The 23,520-nt window shown below is 41.7% G+C and overlaps 1 protein-coding gene across 1 annotated transcript in view; it reads left to right on the forward strand.

Moving 5' to 3' along the window:
* The window catches only part of LOC139158114 (perilipin-3-like), a 34,492-nt gene extending 13,252 nt beyond the window's left edge, over positions 1 to 21,240 (forward strand). Inside the window, exons 6-11 of the mRNA XM_070735566.1 lie at positions 3,144 to 3,253; positions 8,410 to 8,517; positions 10,734 to 10,983; positions 14,331 to 14,506; positions 15,513 to 15,665; positions 20,875 to 21,240. Of these exons, the coding sequence (XP_070591667.1) occupies positions 3,144 to 3,253; positions 8,410 to 8,517; positions 10,734 to 10,983; positions 14,331 to 14,506; positions 15,513 to 15,665; positions 20,875 to 21,240 (1,163 nt within the window). The remainder of the gene's footprint in view (positions 1 to 3,143; positions 3,254 to 8,409; positions 8,518 to 10,733; positions 10,984 to 14,330; positions 14,507 to 15,512; positions 15,666 to 20,874) is intronic.
* Positions 21,241 to 23,520: the final 2,280 nt, after the last annotated feature.

The following is a 23,520-nucleotide window of genomic DNA, read 5'->3' on the forward strand; positions in this document are numbered from 1 at the left end:
TATTCATTTATTCATTTATTAGATTTGTATGCCGCCCCTCTCCGAAGACTCGGGGCAGCTAACAACAATGAAAAGACAATGTAAACAAATCTAATACAGTGATCCCCCGGTTATTGCGTCCCCGACCATTGCGAACAGGGTAATTCGTGATTTTTCAACCCGGAAGTCAAAACACCATCTGCACATGCGTGCCCTTTTTTCTTTGGGCACGCATGCGTAGATGGCACCCGGCAGATCAGCTGCTGGGCGGCTTCCCTGGGTCTTCCCCCTCTTGCTGGCGGGAGGGCGAGCAGCGGGCATCAGCAAGGAGTTTCCCCACCGCCCACGCAAACTCCTCGCTGCCGCCCGCCCTTCGCCCGCCCACACCGTTCATTCTCACCGCTTTGGAGCTGAGTCCTGAAGCGAATTCGCTTCAGGACTCAGCTCCAAAGCGGCGAGAGCGAGCGCGGACAAGCCGTTCGCTGGCGCTAGCTCTCGCCTGCCTGCCCGCTAGCGAGGAGCCGCCTGCCTGCCCGCTAGCGAGGAGCCGAAGATTGGGGGCGGTGCGGCTGTTTTAAAACGTCCCCGCCGACATGGGGGGCTCGCTAGCACACCCCCAAACCCGGGTTGCGGGTTCGGGGGTGTGCTAGCGAGCCCCCCATGTTGGCGGGGACGTTTTAAAACACCCGCGCGACTTTCCAATGAGTCCCGAAGACAACGCGTTTGTCTTCGGGACTCATTGGAAAGTCGCGCGGGTGTTTTAAAACGTCCCCGCCGACATGGGGGGCTCGCTAGCACACCCCCAAACCCGGGTTGGGGGTTCGGGGGTGTGCTAGCGAGCCCCCCATGTCGGCGGGGACGTTTTAAAACACCCGCGCGACTTTCCAATGAGTCCCGAAGACAAACGCGGAAGTTTGACGTTTGTCTTCGGGACTCATTGGAAAGTCGCACGGGTGTTTTAAAACGTCCCCGCCAACATGGGGGGCTCACTAGCACCCCCCCGAACCCCCAACCCGGGTTAGGGGGGTGCTAGCGAGCCCCCCATGTCGGCGGGGACGTTTTAAAACACCCGCCCCGCCCCCAATCTTCGGCTCCTCGCTAGCGCTGCGGAAGTAAAAACACCATCTGCACATGCGCAGATGGTGTTTTTACTTCCGCAGCGCTACTTCGCGAAAACCCGCTCGTTGCGGGGGGTCCTGGAACAGAACCCTCGCAATGAGCGGGGGATCACTGTATTAAAAATAATCTTAAAACCCCCCAATTTAAAGAACCACTCATATGTACAAGCATACCATGTATAAATTCTATAAGTCTAGGGGAAGGGAAATTTCAATTCCCCCATGCCTGACAACAGAGGTGGGTTTTAAGGAGCTTGCGAAAGGCAAGGAGGGTGGGGGCAACTCTGATATCTGGGGGGAGCTGGTTCCAGAGGGTCGGGGCCGCCACACAGAAGGCTCTTCTCCTGGGTCCCGCCAAACGACATTGCTTAGTCGATGGGACCCGGAGAAGGCCAACTCTGTGGGACCTAACTGCTTGCTGGGATTCCTGCGGCAGAAGGCGGTCCCGGAGATATTCTTATTCATTTATTCATTTATTCATTTATTCATTCATTCATTCATTCATTCATTCATTCATTTATTCATTTATTCATTTATTCATTTATTCATTTATTAGACTTCTTTGCTGCCCTTCTCGAAGCAACTCAGGGCGGCATACAGCATAATAAAAACCATACGTATGAAGAAATCTAATTATTGTTTTAAAAGAATTATTAATTAAATCATAAAAAAACCCATATGCAGTCATTCCCACTCAATAATTCACAACATCAGCCAGAGACAAACTTGTCTCTCATGGCCCCCATGCCCGCCGGCAGAGGTAGGTCTTCAGAGCTTTACAAAAGACCAGGAGGGAGGGGGCAATATGTATCACCAGAAGAAGTTCATTCCAGAGGGCCGGGGCCGCCACAGAGAAGGCTCTTCTGTGGGACCTAACCAGTCACTGGAGTGCATGAGGCAGGAGATGGTCCCATAGGTAATCTGGTCCTATGCCATGTAGGGCTTTGTAGGTCATAACAAGCACTTTAAATTTTGCCCGGAGACCAATTGGCAACCAGTGCAGCTCATGGAGTGATGGTGAGATGTGGGCGGATCGAGGGAGCCCCACAATAGCTCACCATTTAGACCAGTGGTTCTCAACCTTTCTAATGCCGCGACCCCTTAATACAGTTCCTCATCTTGTGGTGACCCCCAACTATAAGTCTAGCACCAATTCTTCCAACAGATCTTTAAGCTGATTGGCAAGAGGTCAGAGGGACCCCCCCCTTGTAAACGCCTGATTGGTTGGATTGTAAAAATATGTTCCGAGATGCCAGAATAGAAGCTTTAGTTGCTAACACCATTGGAGATTTGTCTTTTTCCATGGTTTTAGGCGACCCCTGTGAAATGGTTGTTCGACCCCCAAAGGGGTCCCAACCATGTCCAATCAACGAAGCAGTGGAAGTGATGTGCCGGTGTCTGGAGGCTGTTGGGGCCTGGATGGGTGTCAACAGACTCAAACTCAACCCTGATAAGACGGAGTGGCTGTGGGTTTTGCCTCCCAAAGACAATCCCACCTGTCACCCTGGGGGGGGGGGGAATTATTGACCCCCTCAGAGAGGGTCCGCAACTTGGGCGTATGGTATGTATGTATGCATGTCTGCTTAATAATGGGGTTTTTAAAAATATTTTAAATTGTAAATTATTAGATTTGTCATGAACTGTTTTATTGTGTTGTGAGCCGCCCCGAGTCTACGGAGAGGGGCGGCATACAAATCTAATAAATAAATACATAAATAAATAAATAAACAAACAAATAAATAAATAAATAAATAAATAAATAAATAAATAAACCCCAAGGTTGAGAACCACTGATTTAGACCATTTAGACAAATCCTTCTGCAATCTCTTCTTAAAATCTTCCAGTGTCGGAGCACCCACAACTTCTGGAGGCAACTTCCATTCCACTAGTTAATCGTTCCCATAGTCAGGATATTTCTCCTTAGTTCTAGGTGGCTTCTCTCCTTGATGAGTTCCCACCTGTTATTGACGTATTGAAGGAAGGACATTAGACTTCTCTATCAGGAGTGATGAGATGGGATTCATTTTTTGTTTTGTTCTTTACAGGACCTATCCCTCTTCCAGAGAAGATTCCACCAGCCTTCCCATCTCCTCCTCCAAGGACTCTTAGAACATGCTTTGAGGAAGGCTCGGTCTTTCAAATATTGTTGGAGAAGGTAGAGTGGTTATTCCCTTTGAGAAATTCAGGCTTGTTCTGTTCAAGCTTATAAATGCTTTTCTCAGTTAGATAAAACTCCACGCAAAAGGGGAAATCATACAAGATTGTGTTTCTTGTCTGGTATCTTCATATCAAGATTTACTGTTGAGGTGAAATTCCTCAGGTTGTCTGTCCTTAATCTGTCCCATTAAACCAGTGTTTCTCCATTATTTTCTGTTACGGCCCCAAAAGAGAAGGAAACAGTTCGCACAAACCCCCAACCCTCCGCTGGGATGATTGTTTGCAATATTTGGCACATTTCAAGCAGTTTATCAGTGTGATTGGGGTGTTGTTGTTGTTGTTGTTGTTGTTGTTTATTATTATTATTATTATTTATTGGATTTGTATGCCGCCCCTCTCCGCAGACTCGGGGCAGCTAACAACAGAATAAAAACAGCATGTAAATCCAATACACAACAGCTAAAAAACCCTTAATTCTAAAACCAAACATACATATAAACAAACATACCATCCATAAATTGTAAAGGCCTAGGGGGAAAGAATATCTCAATTTCCCCCATGCCTGACGGCAGAGGTGGGTTTTTAGGAGCTTGCGAAAGGCGAGGAGGGTGGGGGCAGTTCTAATCTCTGGGGGGAGTTGGTTCCAGAGGGTCGGGGCCGCCACAGAGAAGGCTCTTCCCCTGGGCCCCGCCAAACGACATTGTTTTGTTGACGGGACCTGGAGAAGGCCCGCTCTGTGGGACCTAACCGGTCGCTGGGATTTGTGCGGCAGAAGGCGGTCTCGTAGATACCCTGGTCCGGTGCCATGAAGGGCTTTATAGGTCATAACCAACACTTTGAATTGTGACCGGAAATTGATCAGCAACCAATGCAGACTGCGGAGTGTTGGTGTTACATGGTCATTTCTGGGAAAGCCCATGATTGCTCTCGCAGCTGCATTCTGCACGATCTGAAGTTTCCAAACACTTTTCAAAGGTAGCCCCATGTAGAGAGCGTTACAGTAGTCGAGCCTCGAGGTGATGAGGGCATGAGTGACTGTGAGCAGTGACTCCCGGTCCAAATAGGGCCGCAACTGGTGCACCAGGCGAACCTGGGCAAACGCCCCCCTCGCCACAGCTGAAAGATGTTTCTCTAATGTGAGCTGTGGATCGAGGACGCCCAAGTTGCGGACCCTCTCCGAGGGGGTCAATAATCCCCCCCCAGGGTGATGGACAGACAGATGGAATTGTCCTTGGGAGGCAGAACCCACAGCCACTCCGTCTTAATGTATTTAAACGATGCCTTGATTTATTTGGCTTCATGCTGTCTGTTTTTTTATATATATATAATTTTTAATTTATGTACATATATACATAAAAAACATAAATCAATACTACTACATTTAAAAGAAAAACAAAAACAAAAGGAACAAAGAACAAAGAAAAACAAACAGTATTTGGACGAATTTGCAGCATATCCTATAGAAAAAACGGTTCCAACTATGGTAACCTTCTATTATAGCTCTATTAAGTTATTTGCATACGCCAGTTTTAGAAAAGAATACACATTTTAAATTATACAAAATATTCTATAGCTTAATATTAACAATAGATTCTAATACCAGGCAATAGCTTTGTCAAATAAATGTTTTTCTGATCTTATTTTAACCACGGAGTACCTCCGGAACCGCCTGCTATCGCATGAATCCCAGCGACCGATAGGAGGTCCCACAGAGTTGGCTTTCTCCGGTCCCGTCGACTAAACAATGTCGTTTGGCGGGCCCCAGGGGAAGAGCCTTCTCTGTGGTGGCCCCAGCCCTCTGGAATCAACTCCCCCCGGAGATTAGAATTGCCCCCACCTTCCCTATCTTTCGTAAACTACTCAAGACTCACTTATACCGCCAGGCATGGTGGAGTTGAGACACCTTTCCCCCAGGCTCTTTTATACTTTGTTTTATGTTTGGTATGAATGTGTTGTTTGGTTTTTTAAATAATAATAGGGTTTTATATGTTTTTTAATATTAGATTTGTTCTACTATAATATTGTTTTTATTATTGTTGTGAGCCACCCCGAGTCTTTGGAGAGGGGCGGCATACAAATCTAATAAATTATTATTATTATTTTCTCTAATCACCAATAGAACCTCTCCCAACATTTAATAGAAGTCCGATTCTTCCTTATTTTTGATTTCTAACGTTAACGTATCTATTTCTGCACAGAGTATGACTTTTTCTATGATCTCTTCCTCCTGAGGGATTGCTTCATTCTTCCAATATTGGGCATAAATTAACCTATGGATAATCAAACATATTTGGTGTTTTTCTAATTTTTGCTGGAATATTCCTAGCAAAGAGCTTTCTGGGTTTTTTAATGCCTAAACTTTCTTCCAGCCAATTTGTAACTGTATTCCAAAAACATTTTGCTTTGTCACACGTCCACTAAAGATGATAATAAGAGCCAATTTCGCCTTTACATTTCCAACATGTAGAAGCTGAACAATATTAGATATAATATAGAATGATAACCAACATAATTAATATGTTGATTAAATAATTAATAAGAAGTAGCCGCAAGAACACTCTACGGGTAAAATATAAATATAGATACATCAACTAAGGCAGTGTTTCCCAACCTTGGCCACTTGAAGATATCTGGACTTCAACTCCCAGAATTCCCCAGCCAGCATTCGCTGGCTGGGGAATTCTGGGAGTTGAAGTCCAAATATCTTCAAGTGCCCAAGGTTGGGAAACACTGGACTAAGGGATGTATATTTTTGTTTGTCATTATGCATTTATTGTATTTATTTTTGCTTTTTCCCTTTTTGTATTGTTCGTTTTTATATTTATATAAAATATATTTATAAATATATTTATAATTCAATAAAAATTATTTATTAAAAAGAAAGAAAGTTCACATTTTGCACACAAACACTTGCCTCCAGGAAATGATTGTCTATGCTTGCACAGTACTAAAAGCAAGATGGCACCACCTACTGCGCCACACAGAGAACGAGGCAGGTCTCGGTTACTGACAGGCCTGACCCAGGCCACTAAGTTGCTCTTTCTAATGAAGGTGATTGAAGGTAAGGAAACAGAGCTCTCTGTTTTCTTACCTTCAATCATCCTGCTTTTTATTTCATTTGAAAGAGCACTTTTTCCCCTATCCTATAGATGTTTTTGTCTTCGTTGTGAGCTGCCTAGAGTCCTTTAGGAGTTGGGCATCATACAAGTTAAGTAAGTGAATGAATGAATGAATGAATGAATGAATGAATGAATGAATGAATGAATGATATTAGCCCAAAAGTTCAGGCTTTCTCTCCGCATTGTTCTTTTGGTTGAATGGACTCTTAGCAATTCTTATTCAACGGATTAACAGATCTTTTCAATCAGACAAGGAGAAAAGTAACTTAGAACTAAGGAGAAATTTCCTGACAGTCAGAATGGTTGACCAGTGGAACAGCTTGCCTCCAGAAGTTGTGAATGCCCCAACGCTGGATGTTTTTAAGCAGATGTTGGATAACCATCTGTCTGAAGTAGTGCAGGGTTTCCTGCCTAAGCAGGGGGTTGGACTAGAAGACCTCCAAGGTCCCTTCCAACTCTGTTGTTGTTGTTGTTATTTTATTGTTGTTGTTGTTGTTGTTGTTGTTCTTGTTCTTGTTGTTCTTGTTCTTGTTGTTCTTGTTCTTGTTTGTTGTTGTTATTATTATTATTATTACTATTATTATTATTATTATTATTATATAATATTACTATTATTATTATGTCAATACAACACAGCAAACGAGATCACTAGGCTGGATTTCGTATTTCATCACCAGTCGGGCGCTTCCCAAGCACCTAGGACTGTGTGATGTAGCGGCGAATTATGTGTACGGATCCCAGTAAAGCGGCCTTTTGCAATTGACAGGTGGAGATTTTGTCAATTCCGATGGTTTTCAAATGTCCGCTGAGATCCTTTGGCACTGCACCCAGAGTGCCAAGGACCACTGGGACCACTTTCACTGGCTTATGCCAGAGTCGTTGCAGCTCGATTTTTAGATCTTCGTATTTCACTAATTTCTCTAGCTGCTTCTCCTCAATTCTGCTGTCTCCTGGGATTGCGATGTCAATGATCAATACTTTCTTTTTCTCCACGATCACGATGTCTGGTGTGTTATGCTTCAGAATTCGATCAGTCTGAAGTCGGAAGTCCCACAGTAGTTTTGCTTGCTCATTTTCGACCACTTTTTTGGGCTTATGATCCCACCAGTTCTTTGCCACTGGTAAATGGTAGTTCTGGCACAAGTTCCAGTGGATAATCTGTGCCACAGCATCATGTCTATGCTTGTAGTCAGTCTGTGCGATCTTTTTGCAGCAGCTGAGTATGTGATCGATTGTTTCATCTGTTTCTTTACAGAGTCTGTTGATTTTTCAATTCTGGCTTTGACAGCTTTTGTTCTAATGGCCTGTTGTTGTTGTTGTTGTTGTTGTTGTTGTTGTTATTATTATTATTATTATTTAGATTTGTATGCCGCCCCTCTTCGCAGACTCGGGGCAGCTCACAACAATAGTAAAACTGTAGAATGAACAAATCTAATATTTAAAAAATATCTAAAAACCCATTATTTTAAAAACATACAACACAAGCATACCATGCATAAAACTATATAAGCCTGGGGGAGATGTCTCAATTCCCCCATGCCTGATGGCAGAGGTGGGTTTTAAGGAGTTTGCAAAAGGCAAGGAGGATGGGGGCAATCCTAATCTCCAGGGGGAGCTGGTTCCAGAGGGTCGGGGCCACCACAGAGAAGGCTCTTCCCCTGGGTCCCACCAGATGACATTGTTTAGTCGACAGGACCCGGAGAAGGCCAACTCGGTGGGACCTAACTGGTCGCTGGGATTCGTGTAGCAGAAGGCGGTCTCGGAGACTGTAAGACTGTAAATTCCTAACAGTTCTTTAGAACCAGTCCAAACCAGGAGGAACCAACCTCTGAACTCTGTTCTAATGACTGGATAGCAGTCATAGAGTTCTACTTCCACAGCCTCAAACATAGAAAGTTCTGGATTCGACCACCATCATCTTTTTTAAAAAGGAAATAGCAGGTGAAAGAAATGAAAATTATTTTGAAAATCAACACTCACACTCGGCAGCAATCTGGTTCCTTCGGAAGCTGACTTCTTTTGTCTTCTCCATCAGACCAAACCCGTCTTTGAGATGGTCCCAAAGGGTCTTCATACCATCATAAAAGAAATTGTGGCGATGCATCATCCCCAACCGGAAGTCCCAGCTCAAACCGAAATGAAGGTAAACACACTTGCATCACTGTCTATTTATTTATAGAAACATAGAAGGTTGACAGCAGAAAAAGACCTCTAGTCTGCCCTTATACTATTTCCTGTATTTTATCTTAGGATGGATCTATGTTTATCCCAGGCATGTTTACATTCAGTTCCTGTGGATTTACCAACCATGTCTGCTGGAAGTTTGTTCCAAGCATCTACTACTCTTTCAGTCAAATAATATTTTCTCACGTGGCTTCTGATCTTTCCCCCAACTAACTTCAGATTGTGTCCCCTTGTTCTTGTGTTCACTTTCCTATTAAAAACACTTCCCTCCTGAACCTTATTGAACCCTTTGACATATTTAAATGTTTCGATCATGTCCCCCCTTTTCCTTCTGTCCTCCAGACTATACAGATTGAGTTCATGAAGTCTTTCCTGATACGTTTTATGCTTAAGACCTTCCACCATTCTTGTAGGTAGGTAGGTAGCTAGGTACATACATACATAGATGATAGACAGACAGATGATAGATAGATAGATAGATAGATAGATAGATAGATAGATAGATAGATAGATAGATAGACAGACAGATAGATAGATAGATAAGACAGACAGACAGATAGTTGTAAATCAAGGACTTCTGAATACTTGTGAAAAGCAAAGTCAGTGGGGGGAGATAGATTCCCTTAATCATCATCTTTTAACGACCCCATAATTCCTTGCAGGGTGGAGTCTAGGAAATTGAATGGCGCTAGCAGAGTGTTTGAATGGCTGGATATCTTTCCCTGTCACCAATGTGGAGTTTTGTTCAGTACAGTGGTGGACACCAGCCGGTGCTTCCAGGTGTGCAGCTCCAGTAGGGAAATCCCAGATGCGCCCCTGCATGAGATTTAGCTTCTGCGCATGTGCAGCAAGCCAAATCTTGTGTGAGGAAGCGCACGAGAGTTAGATTTCGGCTACCTTCGCTGGTTTTTTTGCTTCTGCGCATTCGTTGAAGCAAAAATATCGTTGAAAACAGCCAAAGTCTCACTCGCTCATCCTCGGGTGAGATTTGACTTGCTGTACGTGTGCAGAAGCCAAATCTTGTGGCGACAGGCACGCGCATGACCGCAACGGCCTCCAAGGGAGCGCCAATAGCAGGTAAGAGAGCGGCCCTTCACTGGTGCAGTAGAAATAATGATAATAATAATAATAATAATAATAATAATAATAATAATAATAATAGTAATAGTAATAGTAATAATAATAATAATTCTTCTGTCAAGCTCTCTGGTAGAATCCTCCCGAAAAGTCACAGATACAAATTTCAGACACACACATTTCAAAATTCAAAACAATGTTCTTTATACCAAAAATTCAAATAAACTACGCACTCTTTTTGTATAGCAAAGAGCACTCGTCTCCAAACAAACTGGTAATTTGTACAAGTCCCTTATCAGTTCTGAGATACTTAGCTTGCAGCTGTGAGGCAATTCACAGTCCTTCTTCTTTCACAAAGTGAAACACACTTTGCTCTGGTTTAGTTTCAAAGCGGGAGAAAATCAGCACGCAAAGGTTGAAGTCAGCAAGGCAGGCACGAAACACAATGATCAGATAATCCTCCATAATGGCCAAACCCACAGGCTGCTCTTTATAGTAGCCTCACTAATTACCACAGCCCCACCCAACCACAGGTGGCCTCATTTTCTTTGATAATAATCTCTCAGTTGTTGCTGCCTATGCATCGCTCTCCGCATGTGTGGCTGTATCATTAACTCTTGTTCCGAATCCAAGGAGGAGCTAGAGAATTGATCTCCTTCTGAGCTGTCTGCCACACTCTCCTCCTCCCTGTCACTCATGTCTTCTTGGTCAGAGGAGCCTTCATCAGCAGATTCTATCGGGAGCAAAAAAAGGCCTGTGGCATGTGGATGTCTTCCCCACATCCACAGTCCTTGGGGCAGGAGTTGGGCCAGAGCTAACCACAACAAATAATAATAATAGTAATAGTAATAGCAATAGCAATAGCAATAGCAATAACAATAGCAATAGTATAGTATTAGTATTAGTATTATTCATTAGATTTGTATGCCGCCCATCTCCAAGGACTCGGAGCGGCATACAGATATATTATCATCAGGCTCAGAGAGAAAGAAATAAGTGGGAGTGGGTAAGGGTGGCAACTACATCTGGTCTACCTACTCAATCCCCTTTTTTCCATGTCTCTTCTCCCTGTTCCTGCTGTCTATCTTACTGGCCAAGAAGGAAGAAGCAGACAGCATTCTAGTGAGCCACAAGGGGAGACTTTTATCTCAACGAGGAAAGGACAAGGCTACCAGTGAAGAGACGACCTCTCTCTTGCCATATGGGAAGGCAACTTCTATGGCCACCAGCCTCAGCTCATTCATGGTGTCGCCCGTCGGACAGGTCTTTGCGGACACCATCGAGCATGCGCTCAAGAAATCCGAGGAATGGATGAATTATTACCTTCCAATACCAAAGGCTAACAGGGGTGAGAAATGGGTCACGCTAATCGAAACTAAAAACTCTTCACCTGGCAAACCTCCTAACTTTTTTTTCTCCTCCAACCAGTGGTGGGTGTCAGGCTGAAGCCAGTATTTGGAGCTAGAGACGTTGGCCTGCCACCGTAGAATAACATAGAATACTGTTATGAATGCTCCATTATGAATTATTTAGTATTATTTATTTATTTATTTATTTATTTATTTATTTATTTATTTATTTATTTATTTATTTATTTATTTATTTATTTATTTATTTATTTATTTATTTATTTATTTATTTATTTATTTATTTATTTATTTATTTATTTATTTATTTATTTAAGACTCGGGGCGGCTAACAGCAATAATAAGACAGCATATAATAATAATCCAATACTAAAAACCATTAAAAACCCATTATAATAAAAACCAAACAGACACACAGCCATACCATGCATAAAATTGTAAAGGCCTAGGGGGAAAGAAACATAGAAACATAGAAGACTGACGGCAGAAAAAGACCCCATGGTCCATCTAGTCTGCCCTTTTACTATTTCCTGTATTTTATCTTACAATGGATATATGTTTATCCCAGGCATGTTTAAATTCGGTTACTGTGGATTTACCAACCACGTCTGCTGGAAGTTTGTTCCAAGGATCTACTACTCTTTCAGTAAAATAATACTTTCTCATGTTGCCTTTGATCTTTCCCCCAACTAACTTCAGATTGTGTCCCCTTGTTCTTGTGTTCACTTTCCTATTAAAAACACTTCCCTCCTGAACCCTATTTAACCCTTTAACATATTTAAATGTTTCGATCATGTCCCCCCTTTTCCTTCTGTCTTCCAGACTATACAGATTGAGTCCATTAAGTCTTTCCTGATACGTTTTATACTTCAGACCTTCCACCATTCTTGTAGCCCGTCTTTGGACCCGTTCAATTTTGTCAATATCTTTTTGTAGGTGAGGTCTCCAGAACTGAACACAGTACTCCAAATGTGGTCTCACCAGCGCTCTATATAAGGGGATCACAATCTCCCTCTTCCTGCTTGTTATACCTCTAGCTATGCAGCCAAGCATCCTACTTGCCTTTCCTACCGCCCGACCACACTGCTCACCCATTTTGAGACTGTCAGAAATCACTACCCCTAAATCCTTCTCTTCTGAAGTTTTTGCTAACACAGAACTGCCAATGCAATATTCAGATTTAGGATTCCTTTTCCCCAAGTGCATTATTTTACATTTGGAAACATTAAACTGCAGTTTCCATTGCTTTGACCATTTATCTAGTAACGCTAAATCATTTACCATATTACAGACCCCTCCAGGAATATCAACCCTATTGCACACTTTAGAGTCATCGGCAAATAGGCAAACCTTCCCTACCAAACCTTCCCCTATGTCACTCACAAACATATTAAAAAGAATAGGACCCAGAACAGACCCTTGTGGCACACCGCTTGTAACCTGTCTCTGCTCAGAATACTCGCCATTAACAATAACTCTCTGATGTCTATGCTTCAGCCAGCTTGAAAGAGTATCTCAGTTCCCCCATGCCTGGCGGCAGAGGTGGGTCTGAATATTGTTATTGTTCCAATACTGGAAGTTTTTAAGAAGATGTTGGATAACCATCAGTCTGAAGTAGTGTAGAGTTTCCTGCCTAGGCAGGGGGTTGGACTAAAAGACTTCCAAGGTCCCTTCCAACTTTGTTGTTGTTGTTGTTGTTATCATCATGGAACTGGGAGGGGTAGTTGCATGAGAGAGAAAGATACTTGCCACAACAAATTCCTTTCTTAGAGTCCAAGGTCATTCTTTGTCCTGCACCAGCGGATGTAAGGGGAAGGTCCCTGCACTCTGACTGGTCGTTTGTTCTATCAGTCATAAAACAGGTTGGTTATGTGCAGGGGTGGGTCCGGTTTGGGTGCTCCAGCATCAGCCCACCGATGATGCAATTTACCACATTTCTTGGTCTGTGCACACTGCCATCATTTTTGGGTAATTTCACACTACTAACCAGAGCATACAAAACTTTCACCAGACCAATCCTTGAACACAGTTCATCTGTCAGGAACCCAAACCACATTTCAGACCTAAACACTCTAGAAAATGTCCAGAGATACTTTACTAGAAGAGCCCTCCACTCCTCCACTCGCAACAGAATTCCCTACGCAACTAGACTTACAACCTTAGGTTTAGAGAGCTTAGAACTACGTCGCCTTCAACACGACCTAACCGTAGCCCATAAAATCATCTGTTGCAATGTCCTTCCTGTCGTCAACTATTTCAGCTTTAACCACAACAACGCACGAGCACATGACAAATGCAAACTTAAAGTAAACCCCTCTAAACTCAACTGCAGGAAATACGACTTTAGTAACCAAGTAGTTGATGCATGGAGCTCAGTACCAGAATCTGTAGTATCATCACCAAACCCCAAAAACGTTACCCTTAGACTATCCATTGTTGACCTCTCCCGATTCCTAAGAGGTCAGTGTGCATAAGTGCACCAGAGTGCTTTCCGTCCCCTGTCCTAATGTTTCCCTCTTATTAATACCTATATCATGTATATAAATGGTGTTATATCTTTGTATACAACCAACACGTACTTGACAAAACAAATAAATAAAATAAAAATGAATAAATAAGTACAGTGGTACCTCATGATACGAACTTAATTGGTTCCAGGAGGAGGTTCGTAAGGTGAAAAGTTCGTAAGACGAAACAATGTTTCCCATAGGAATCAATGTAAAAGCAAATAATGCCTGCAAATCCTTCAGGAAAATCACAAACTTTAGAAGGGAGGCGAACAGAGGGCAGGGAGGGGCAGCTAAAGGGGGCAGGTAGAAGAAGCAAGGCTTGGCTAAAGGGTGAGTGGGAAGGAAGAAAGGCAAGGGGGGGGGCGCCCCTCCCTTTTCTTTCTTCAAAAGACACTCTTTCAGTGCCTGTGGCTGTTCTCTGCAAAGTCTTTCCCCCTCCAAGCCGCCCCTCCCTTTTCTTTCTTCAAAAGACACCCTTTCAGTGCTTGCAAGCATGCTGTTCTCCTACTTTTGTTAATGCAAAGTCTTTCCCCCTCCAAGCCGCCCCTCCCTTTTCTTTCTTCAAAAAAGGGGAACAAAATAAACCCCTTCATCCCAGCAGCAGCAGCTTGGGTTCGTAAGGTGAAAATAGTTCGGAAGAAGAGGCAAAAAAATGTTAAACACCGGGTTCGTATCTTGAAAAGTTTGTTAGAAGAGGCGTTCATAAGATGAGGTACCACTGTACTGTGATGTTCAAGCTAAATTCTTCTTAAACACCAAAGGCCTCCACCTTTGGCAAAATTCACATTGATGCTTCCATATTAATTGTGTTTTCTCAGCCCTTTCCCCAGGCACATCTAATGAAGATCTTTGCAATGAAGGTTGTTTCATGAGGATCAACTCGCTTTCGACCCAGCTGAGGAACCGGGCCTTCAGAATTGTGTTGCACCAAATCAAGGCAGCGCGTCAAAATACACATGAGAACCTCTCCCTGCTAGATCAGATCTTAGACATGGTAGGTCCAAGGAGGAGCTGGAAGAGGCTGCTGCCACCAACATCACACCCTTGTTTCAAATTCTCTACCACATGTCTTCCACAGTGAAGGGCCGCACTTACCTTTCCCTACCGAATCAGTCCCAGAGGCTGGCGCGGATGCGCACATGGGCAGCAGAGGTCACATGCACCCTCTCGTGAGAAATTGCTTCTGCGCATGTGCAGAAGCAAAGAAATCAGGGAACATTGCTGAAATCCTGTGCGAAGACGTTCTCACGCATGGGATTTCGGAGATTTCTTTGCTGCTGAGCATGCACAGGAGGAAAGAAATGCCAAAAATCAGTGAAAATTGCTGAAATCATGTGCGAAGATGTTCTCACGCATGGGATTTTGGTGATTTATTTGCTTTCGGGCTTGGACAGAAGGAAAGAAATGCTGAAAATCAGTGAAAATTGCTGAAATCTTGTGCGAAGATGTTCTCACGCATGAGATTTCGGTGATTTCTTTGCTTCCGCGCGAGTACAGAAGCAAAGCAATGCCAAAAACCAGTGAAAATTGCTGAAATCTTGTGCGAAGACGTTCTCACACATGAGATTTCAGCGATTTCTTTGCTTCTGCGCATGCACAGAAGCAAAGAAATGCCAAAAATCAGTGAAAATTGCTGAAATCTTGTGCGAAAACATACTCACGCATGGGATTTCGGTTATTTCTTTGCTTCCGCGCGTGCACAGAAGCAAAGAAATGTCAAAAATCAGTGAAAATTGCTGAAATCTTATGCAAAGATGTTCTCACGCATGAGATTTTGGCGATTTCTTTGCTTCAGTGCATGCATGGAAGCCAAGAAAGGCCGAAAATTGCTGATTTTCACTTATTTTTTTGCTTCCACATGTGCAGAATCAAAAAAATTAGCAAAAATAGCCAAAATCTCACATGCGCGGAAGCAAATTCTTGCACGGAGACATAGGGGGGGGGAGACGCAGATGCGCGCACATCACCGGTTCCGCTAATGCTTCTTTCTCTCTTTATAGGTGGAATATGCCCAAGCCACAGGGACAACCACTTTGTCTAACGTCCCGCAGCATTTGGTTAATTTGTGGGCTCAGTGGAATAAATCCCAGCGTTTGCCCAACACACAGGCAACATCGGAGGCCAACAAAGATTCCCTCTCTTTAGTGCCTGAGGTATTTTGGTAAAACAGAAAACCCAAGCGGCTCCAGGTTTTATTTTTGGCCATTGATGGGATAGGGTGTTGTGGGGGGAGGGGAAGCACAAGAATAAGCCAACAGAAGGCAAAAAAGTCAAGCAGGTAATCCAAGATTTTGCAGTTGGATTCCTCCTTCTTCTTTTTTGTATTTTTTTCTTCCACAATTTCCATTTATATATCAGTACAATACTGCACCTTAAAATATGTCAGTAACATGCACATGTATGTTTTTATTCAATCAGTTTAAAATTAATATCCTATTTTGCACCTGTTTTTCATTCCGTTACATTCCCTTCGTTCTATCTGCGTCTCCTCCTTCTACCTTCTTACTTCTTCTCTCCTTCTTCTACTTTCCTCTACTCCTCCTCATCTCCCTTCACTTTTCTACTTATGTTTTCTCCCTCTTTACCTTTCCCTGAGTGTATTTTATACGAGTTCATTTCGTATTTAACAGACTGATGACATATAACATATAATTATTTACTCTGGTTATATGTTACTAATCTAATGCTGCCTCTTCCAAATCTAGTTTTGTCTCCTGGGTCGATCACCAATTAATTTTCAATTTTTCCCCAAATTAACTTCACAATATATTTATTGTCTCTCATTAATTTTATTGCTCCCTCTCCTCACTTAATATCTTTTTTTGGGTAATTTTTTTTCTCCTCCACAATTCCATATACGTATATATATATCAATACACACACCTTAAAATTCATTAATAATATAAACAATTATACATTTTTATCCAGTCAACTTTTTTATACAAACACCACCCTTATCATTACTCTTCTATCCACTTAATATCTTTACTCATCATTCTTTTTTTTAATTATATCATTTCTCTGAATTCCTAATTTATTTTTCTCTTTTATTTTATTTATTATTAATTTGCTTTATTTATTTTATTAGATTTATAGGCCGCCCTTCTCCTCACTTTCAACTTTCTTACTCAAATTTTCTCTATTTTAACTGATTCCCTATATTTAAGCCGATACAATCATTATCCTTCTTTTTTTGACAACGCATGCAACTATTTGAAAATAAATGGGTGAAACTGGAAAAAGAGATGAACGGGATAAAGAATAGAGAATTAAGTTTTATAAGGTGGAATAAGAGCGATCTAGGTAAATTAATAGGTCCCTTGAAAGGGACTGTGGAAACTTGGAAAAAATGGCAAAGGAAAATAGGATTATATAAATCAAAATTGTCATTGTTATAGGTAATAAATAGAGATAATGAAACAAATATAAATAGGGTAATAGGAGAGTTGAAGGGAAAAGGGATAACTAAGATATAACACTTGTACGAGAAGGATGGGAGGGTAAGTAGTAATCATATAGAATGGTGGTTGGGTAAGGGAAGTTGGTTGCAAATACATGCAATATGCAAATATTTGAATGAAAGGGAGAACAAAGAAGCACTACTAAGGGAGGAGATAGAGTTAGAGAAAATAATAAGAGAAAAAAGTGACAGCACCAAGGCGCAAGCAAGTAATATATATAGGATATCAGTGCAGGCAGATGGGTGATCCAAGGATTGACTAAATGGAATATTCAATTCATAGATTTCTATGCCGCCCCTCTCCGAAGACTCGTGGTGGCTCACAACAACGATAAAAACAATATTATAATGGCACAAATCTAATATTAAAAATAACTAAAAACCCTATCATAATTAAAAACCAAACATCACATGCATACCAAACATAAATTATAATGAGCCTGGGGAAAAGATGTCTCAAATCCCCCATGCCTGGTGGTATAAGTGGGTCTTAAGTAGTTTACAGAAGACAAGGAGGGTGGGAGCAGTTCTAATCTCTGGGGGAGTTGATTCCAGAGGGCCGGGCCGCCACAGAGAAGGCTCTTCCCCTGGGGCCCACCAGACGACATTGTTTAGTCGATGGGACCCGGAGAAGGCCAACTCTGTGGGACCTTATCAGCCGCTGGGATTCGTGCGGTAGCAGGCGGTTCCGGAGGTACTCTGGTCCAATGCCATGTAGGGAAGCCCTTAACTTGCAACAATTCACTTAGTGACCATTCAAAGTTACAACAGCAATTTTAAAAAGTGGCTTATTACCATTTTCACACTTATGACCTTTGCAGCATCCCCATGGTCATGTGACTTACATTCGGATGATTGACAACTGACTCACATTTATGACATTTATGGCAGAATCCCAGGGGATATAGGGTCCCCTTTTAATGACCTTCTGGCGAGCACACTCCATGGAGAAACCAGGTTCACTTAACAAACAGGTTACTAATTTAACAATTGCAGTGATTAACAACAAATGTGGCAAGGAAAGTTGTAAAATGGGGCATATAATGAATGTCTCACTTAGCAACATAAAATTATCCTAACAGAATGAGGTTCTAGAACAGACCTGGGCAAAGGGCGGCCCGCGGGCCGGATGCAGCCCACCTGCTGTCTGTGACCAGTCCGTGGAGATTGGAAGGAAGGAAGGAGAAATGGAGGGAGGGAGGGAGGGAGGAAGGAGAAATGGAGGGAGGGAGGAAGGAAGGAAGGAAGGAAGGAAGGAAGGAAGGAAGGAAGGAAGGAAGGAAGGAAGGAAGGAAGGAAGGAAGGGGTGGGCAATTAATTTATAATTATAATATAATATAATATATTATACATTATATTATATAATATAATGTATAATTATATATATAATATAGTATATAATTATAATTTATAATTATAATATAATTAACTCAGTTCTACCCATTAATATACAGTATTGGATAGAACAGGGTTAATTATATTAATCCGGCCCTCTAAAACCATCCCAATTTCTCATGCGGCCCCATGGCAAAATTAATCGCCCACCCCTGTTCTAGAAGGTGGTATTTTCGATTATTAAGCAAAAATCAAGAACCCAAGGGGAGCATAACTCCAGACTGACAGCAGGGAAGTTTAAAAGTAACTTTGGAAATTCTTCCTTCCCAAAAAGAGTAGTGGGAGCCTGGAATTGACTTGGTCGTCAGGAACAGAGTTTAAACGTGTGTCGGGGGACTGTGCAGCGGCTGTTCTGATGCAGCTGTTCTAATGTAGTCAGGGATGCCGACACGAACTTGTAGTTTTATAGAACCTGCTCTGTGATTGGTTGCCATGGAAGGGGAGGGGGAGGGGGAGTTTCTCCCTCTTTTTCTTCTGTGTGCTCTGTGATTTACCTCAGGATGCTCCTGTTTTCCCAACTATCCAGTTGGTCCATATAGAGTTGTATGTCTGTATGTCTGTATGTATCTATGTATGTATAAATAAATAAATAAATTTATTTTACAACTCTATATGCAGCAAACTAGATTTACCTCATGGTGCTCGTGTTTGCCCATCTAGTTTGTTGTATATGGTGTTGCAAAAATAATAAAATAAATAAATAAACAAACAAACAAATAAATAAATAAATAAATAAATACATATATACATATTAAATAAATTTATATATACATCTATATTTTAGAAATAAATATATTTTATAGCTCTATATACAGCAAACTAGATTTACTCAATGGTGCTCCAGTTTTCTCTATATAGAGTTGTAAAAATGATAGGTGATAGATAGATAGATAGATAGATAGAGAGAGAGAGAGAGAGAGAGACAGACAGACAGACAGACAGACAGACAGACAGACACACAGACACTCAGACACACACACAGACACACAGATAGATAAATAGATAGATTTTACAAATCAAAATACAGCAAACTAGATATTTGGGAAAACAGGAGCAGCATGAGGTAAATCTATGGTAAAAATTAATAGAGTTGTAAAAATGATAGGTGATAGATAGATAGATAGATAGATAGATAGATAGATAGATAGATAGATAGATAGATAGATAGATAGACAGACAGACAGACAGACAGACAGACAGACATATTTTACAACTCTATATACAGTAAACTAAATTTACCTCATGCTGCTCCTGTTTGCCCAAATATCTAGTTTGCTGTATATAGAGTTGTAAGTTAATAAGTAAGTAAGTAAGCAAGCAAGCTAGCAAGCAAGCAAGCAAGCAAGCAAGCAAGCAAGCAAGCAAGCAAGCAAGCAAGCAAGCAAATAAATAAATAAATAAAAAATACATACATACATACATACATACATACATACATACATACATACATACATACATACATACATACATACCCCACTCTTCTTGCCTTTCGTAAGCTGCTTAAACCCCACCTCTGCCGCCAGGCATGGGGGAATTGAGATACTCTTTCCCCTAGGTCTCTACAATTTTATGCATGGTATATCAGTATGTATGTTTGCTTTTTATAATAATGGGTTTTTAACTGTTTTTAGTATTGGATTATTATTATATGCTGTTTTATTACTGTTGTTAGCCACCCCGAGTCTGCGGAGAGGGGCGGCATATAAATCCAATAAATAAATAAAATAAATAAATAAATAAATACATATATACATACAAAAATAAATATACAGTATATTTATATTTTTATAAATAAATATATTTTACAGCTCTATATACAACAAACTAGATTTACTTTAGGGTGCTCCTGTTTGCCAAACTATTGAGTTTGCTGTATATAGAGTTGCAAAATATAAATACATACATAGACATATACTGCATATTATATATTAACTAAATATGTTTTACAACCCTCTATACATCAAACTAGATTTACCTCAGGGTGCTCCTGTTTGCGTGACTATCTAGTTTGCTGTACATCTACATGTAAAAGCTGGGCCTGGGGTGGGGGTGGAGTTATTATATTTTATTAATTTATTATATCATTCTCTTTTATTAGTTTTTATTGCTTTTGTATGAGCTTTTATATTCTTGTAGCCGCCTCGAATCGGCTTGTGCAAATAGGCAGCAATATAAATTTCCAAATAAACAAATATGGGGAAACCACAGAGTGGTGGCTGGGGAATTCTGGGAGTTGAAGTCCACCCATTTTAAAGTTGCCAAGGTAGAAATCCTTACATTAGAACAGAGGTCTGCAACCGTGGACTTCAACTCCCAGAATTCCTCAGCCAGCACTAGCTGAAGAATTCTGGGAGTTGAAGTCCACAAGTCATAAAGTTGTCAAGGTTGGAGGACCTTGCATTACAAGATCAAAAGCTTTTTGACACACAAAGCTACTTTCTGATTTGATATATCTCACACACCAAATCTAGAGATTCATTTCTTTTCTTTCTTTCATTTACCCTTAGCAACTGGAGATGAAAGCTTTCCTTCTGACCCGTGACCTGGCCCGGGAGCTCTACCACACCTATCACAACCTCTTGCCGCATATCTCCGAGCTGCCGGCGCACTTGCAGGAGAAGGTGACTCAAATCCACGAAAACCTGGAGGAGATGCAGGGCTACCTATCCTCCAGCACCAACCTTAGGGATCTGCCCAACAGCATTGTTCTCCAAAGCCGGCAAAATCTAGCCACGGCCCGGGAGAATCTGGATGAGCTGTTGGAATACATGGGAAAGAATGAAGGGTCTGCTTGGCTATCCCAGCCCACTTCTTCTCCCTCAGGCAAGGACCTGTTGTATCATCCCGCCCTCAGGCAACGAGACATCCTCTGAGCAGAAAGGCAGTTTCCCCACCTACCTCCTCCAGCCCCACCTCGACTGTAGTCTCCTTTGACCCACAAATGCCAAAATGTTGAAAGGCTGATGAGCTAACGGGCTTCAGTTCCACCACAGAAGCCGTGGGAGGGAGATGGAAGTCTGGTAGGGCTGGGGTGAGGTAAGTCACCTTCCATGGGCCAGCAGAAGGGCTTCAGGCATCGTTTCCAATTAAAGACCTTGGAAACCATCAAGCATCTGCACGTTCCTTCAGGATCTTCTCAAACAGTTGGTTTTTTTATTTTATTTGTCAAGTACGTGTTGGTGGTATACAAAGATATAACAAGGTTTATATACATGAGACTAGTAAGAGAGAAACATTAGGACAGGGGACGGTAGGCACGCTGGTGCACTTATGCACGCCCCTTACTGACCTCTTAGGAATCGGGAGAAGTCAACGGTGGATAGTCCAATGGTAAAATGTTGGGATTTGGTGATGAAACCATAGAGTCAGGTAGTGAGTTCCAGGCATTAACCACTCTTGCTAAAGACGTATTTTCTACAGGCAAGTTAGGGATGGTTCACTTTGAGTTTTTTATCTGTTGTATGCTCATGCATTGTTGTGGTTGAAGCTGAAGTAGTCATTGACAGGAAGGACCTTATAGCAGATGATTTTATGGGCTATGCTTAGGTCATGTAGAATTTAATGTAGTTCTAAGCTACCTATCTATAGATTTCAAGTCTGGTTGCTTGAGGTATTCTGTTTCGAGTAGAGGAGTGGAGGCTCTTCTAGTAAAGCATCTCTGGACACTTTCTAATGTATTTATGTCCAATATGCAGCGTGGGTTCCAGACAGATGAGTTGTATTCAAGGATTGGCCAGGTGAATGTTTTCTATGCTCTGGTTGGTAATGTGACATTACCAGAGAAAAGGCTACTTAAAATTAGGTTAACAACTCTTGAAGGCTTTTGGGGGATCTTGTTGAAGTGAACTTTGGCACTTAGGTCATTTGATTTGATGTTCCAAGCTCTTTGACAGAGTGAGGGTCATCTGCAAGGTCTTGATTATTCAGCTTTTATTTCGTGTTTTGATTATTTTTGCCAATGTGCAGGACAGAGCATTTCTTGGTTGAGATTTGGAGTTGCCAGATGTTTGACCATTCTGACAGAGAGTCAAGGTCTTTTTGGAGGGTAGCAGTGTTGGCAATAATGTTAAAGAGTTTTACATCATTGGCGAAGAGAAGGCAGTTGCTTGTTATCGACAAGGTCATTTATGTAGAATATAAAGAGTGTTGGACCTAGTACTCTGCCTTGAGGTACACCATTGTTAACAGGAATGGGATTAGATAGGGCGCTCCCTATTTTGACCACTTGTTGTCTGTTTGACAGAAACACAGTTATCCAGTCATGTAGGGGTTCAGAGACGTCATAGGATTTCAATTTCAGAAGTAGTTTATCATGAACCACTGAGTCGAAGGCTTTACAAATGTCAATATAAATTGTGTCTATTGTTTTGCCCTGGTTAAGTTTTGAGGTCCATATGTTTTTGCAGTGTAGTAGTTGTAAATTGCAGGATAATTTTTCCTGAAATCAAATTGCTTATTTGAAAGTTGGTTGTTAGTTTCTAGGTGGAGGGTAATGGATTGGTTTATGATTGATTCCATGACTTTGCATGTGACACAGCATAGCGAGATTGGTCTGTAGTTTTCTACTAGACTGGGATCTCCCTTTTTGAAGATGGCCATAAGTTTAGTAGGGAACTGGTCATGTAGGATTTTGCTTAGTGGTTCAGCTATGGCTGTAGAGAGCTTTTTTAGGAAGTATGCATATAGTCCCTCGTGTCCGATTGACAGAGAAGGTTTTAGGCCACGCAATGCTTTTTCAATTTTGTCTTCAGTGAAGTCTATTTGTGTTAAGTCATTGTGAGTATTTGTGGTACGTCTAGGGAATTTTGGGCATGAGCCATTGCTGTTTACAAAGACTGAGCCAAAGAATGTGTTGAAGAGGTTAACTTTGACTGCTTCATTGTAGCCTTCTTCATTGTTGGGTCCTTTTAGTGGTGGGATAAATATTGAGACCTTGAGTTTGTTATTTACAGAGTTATAGAAGGCATGGTTGTATTTGGTATGCAGAAGCTTTTACTCTTGTTTGTTGTGATAGTTGGAGCATTCTGTCTTTATTTAGTGGCATATTCCAATTAAACATCTTCAACTATCAGAATTCCTCAGATAGCCAGTCTGTCTGGCTGAGGGATTCTGGATGTCCAGCCATCTTCAAACTGATAAGCTTGAGGAGCACT

The sequence above is a fragment of the Erythrolamprus reginae genome, chromosome 1, assembly GCF_031021105.1.
Source record: "Erythrolamprus reginae isolate rEryReg1 chromosome 1, rEryReg1.hap1, whole genome shotgun sequence".
Taxonomy (NCBI): Eukaryota; Metazoa; Chordata; class Lepidosauria; order Squamata; family Dipsadidae; genus Erythrolamprus; species Erythrolamprus reginae.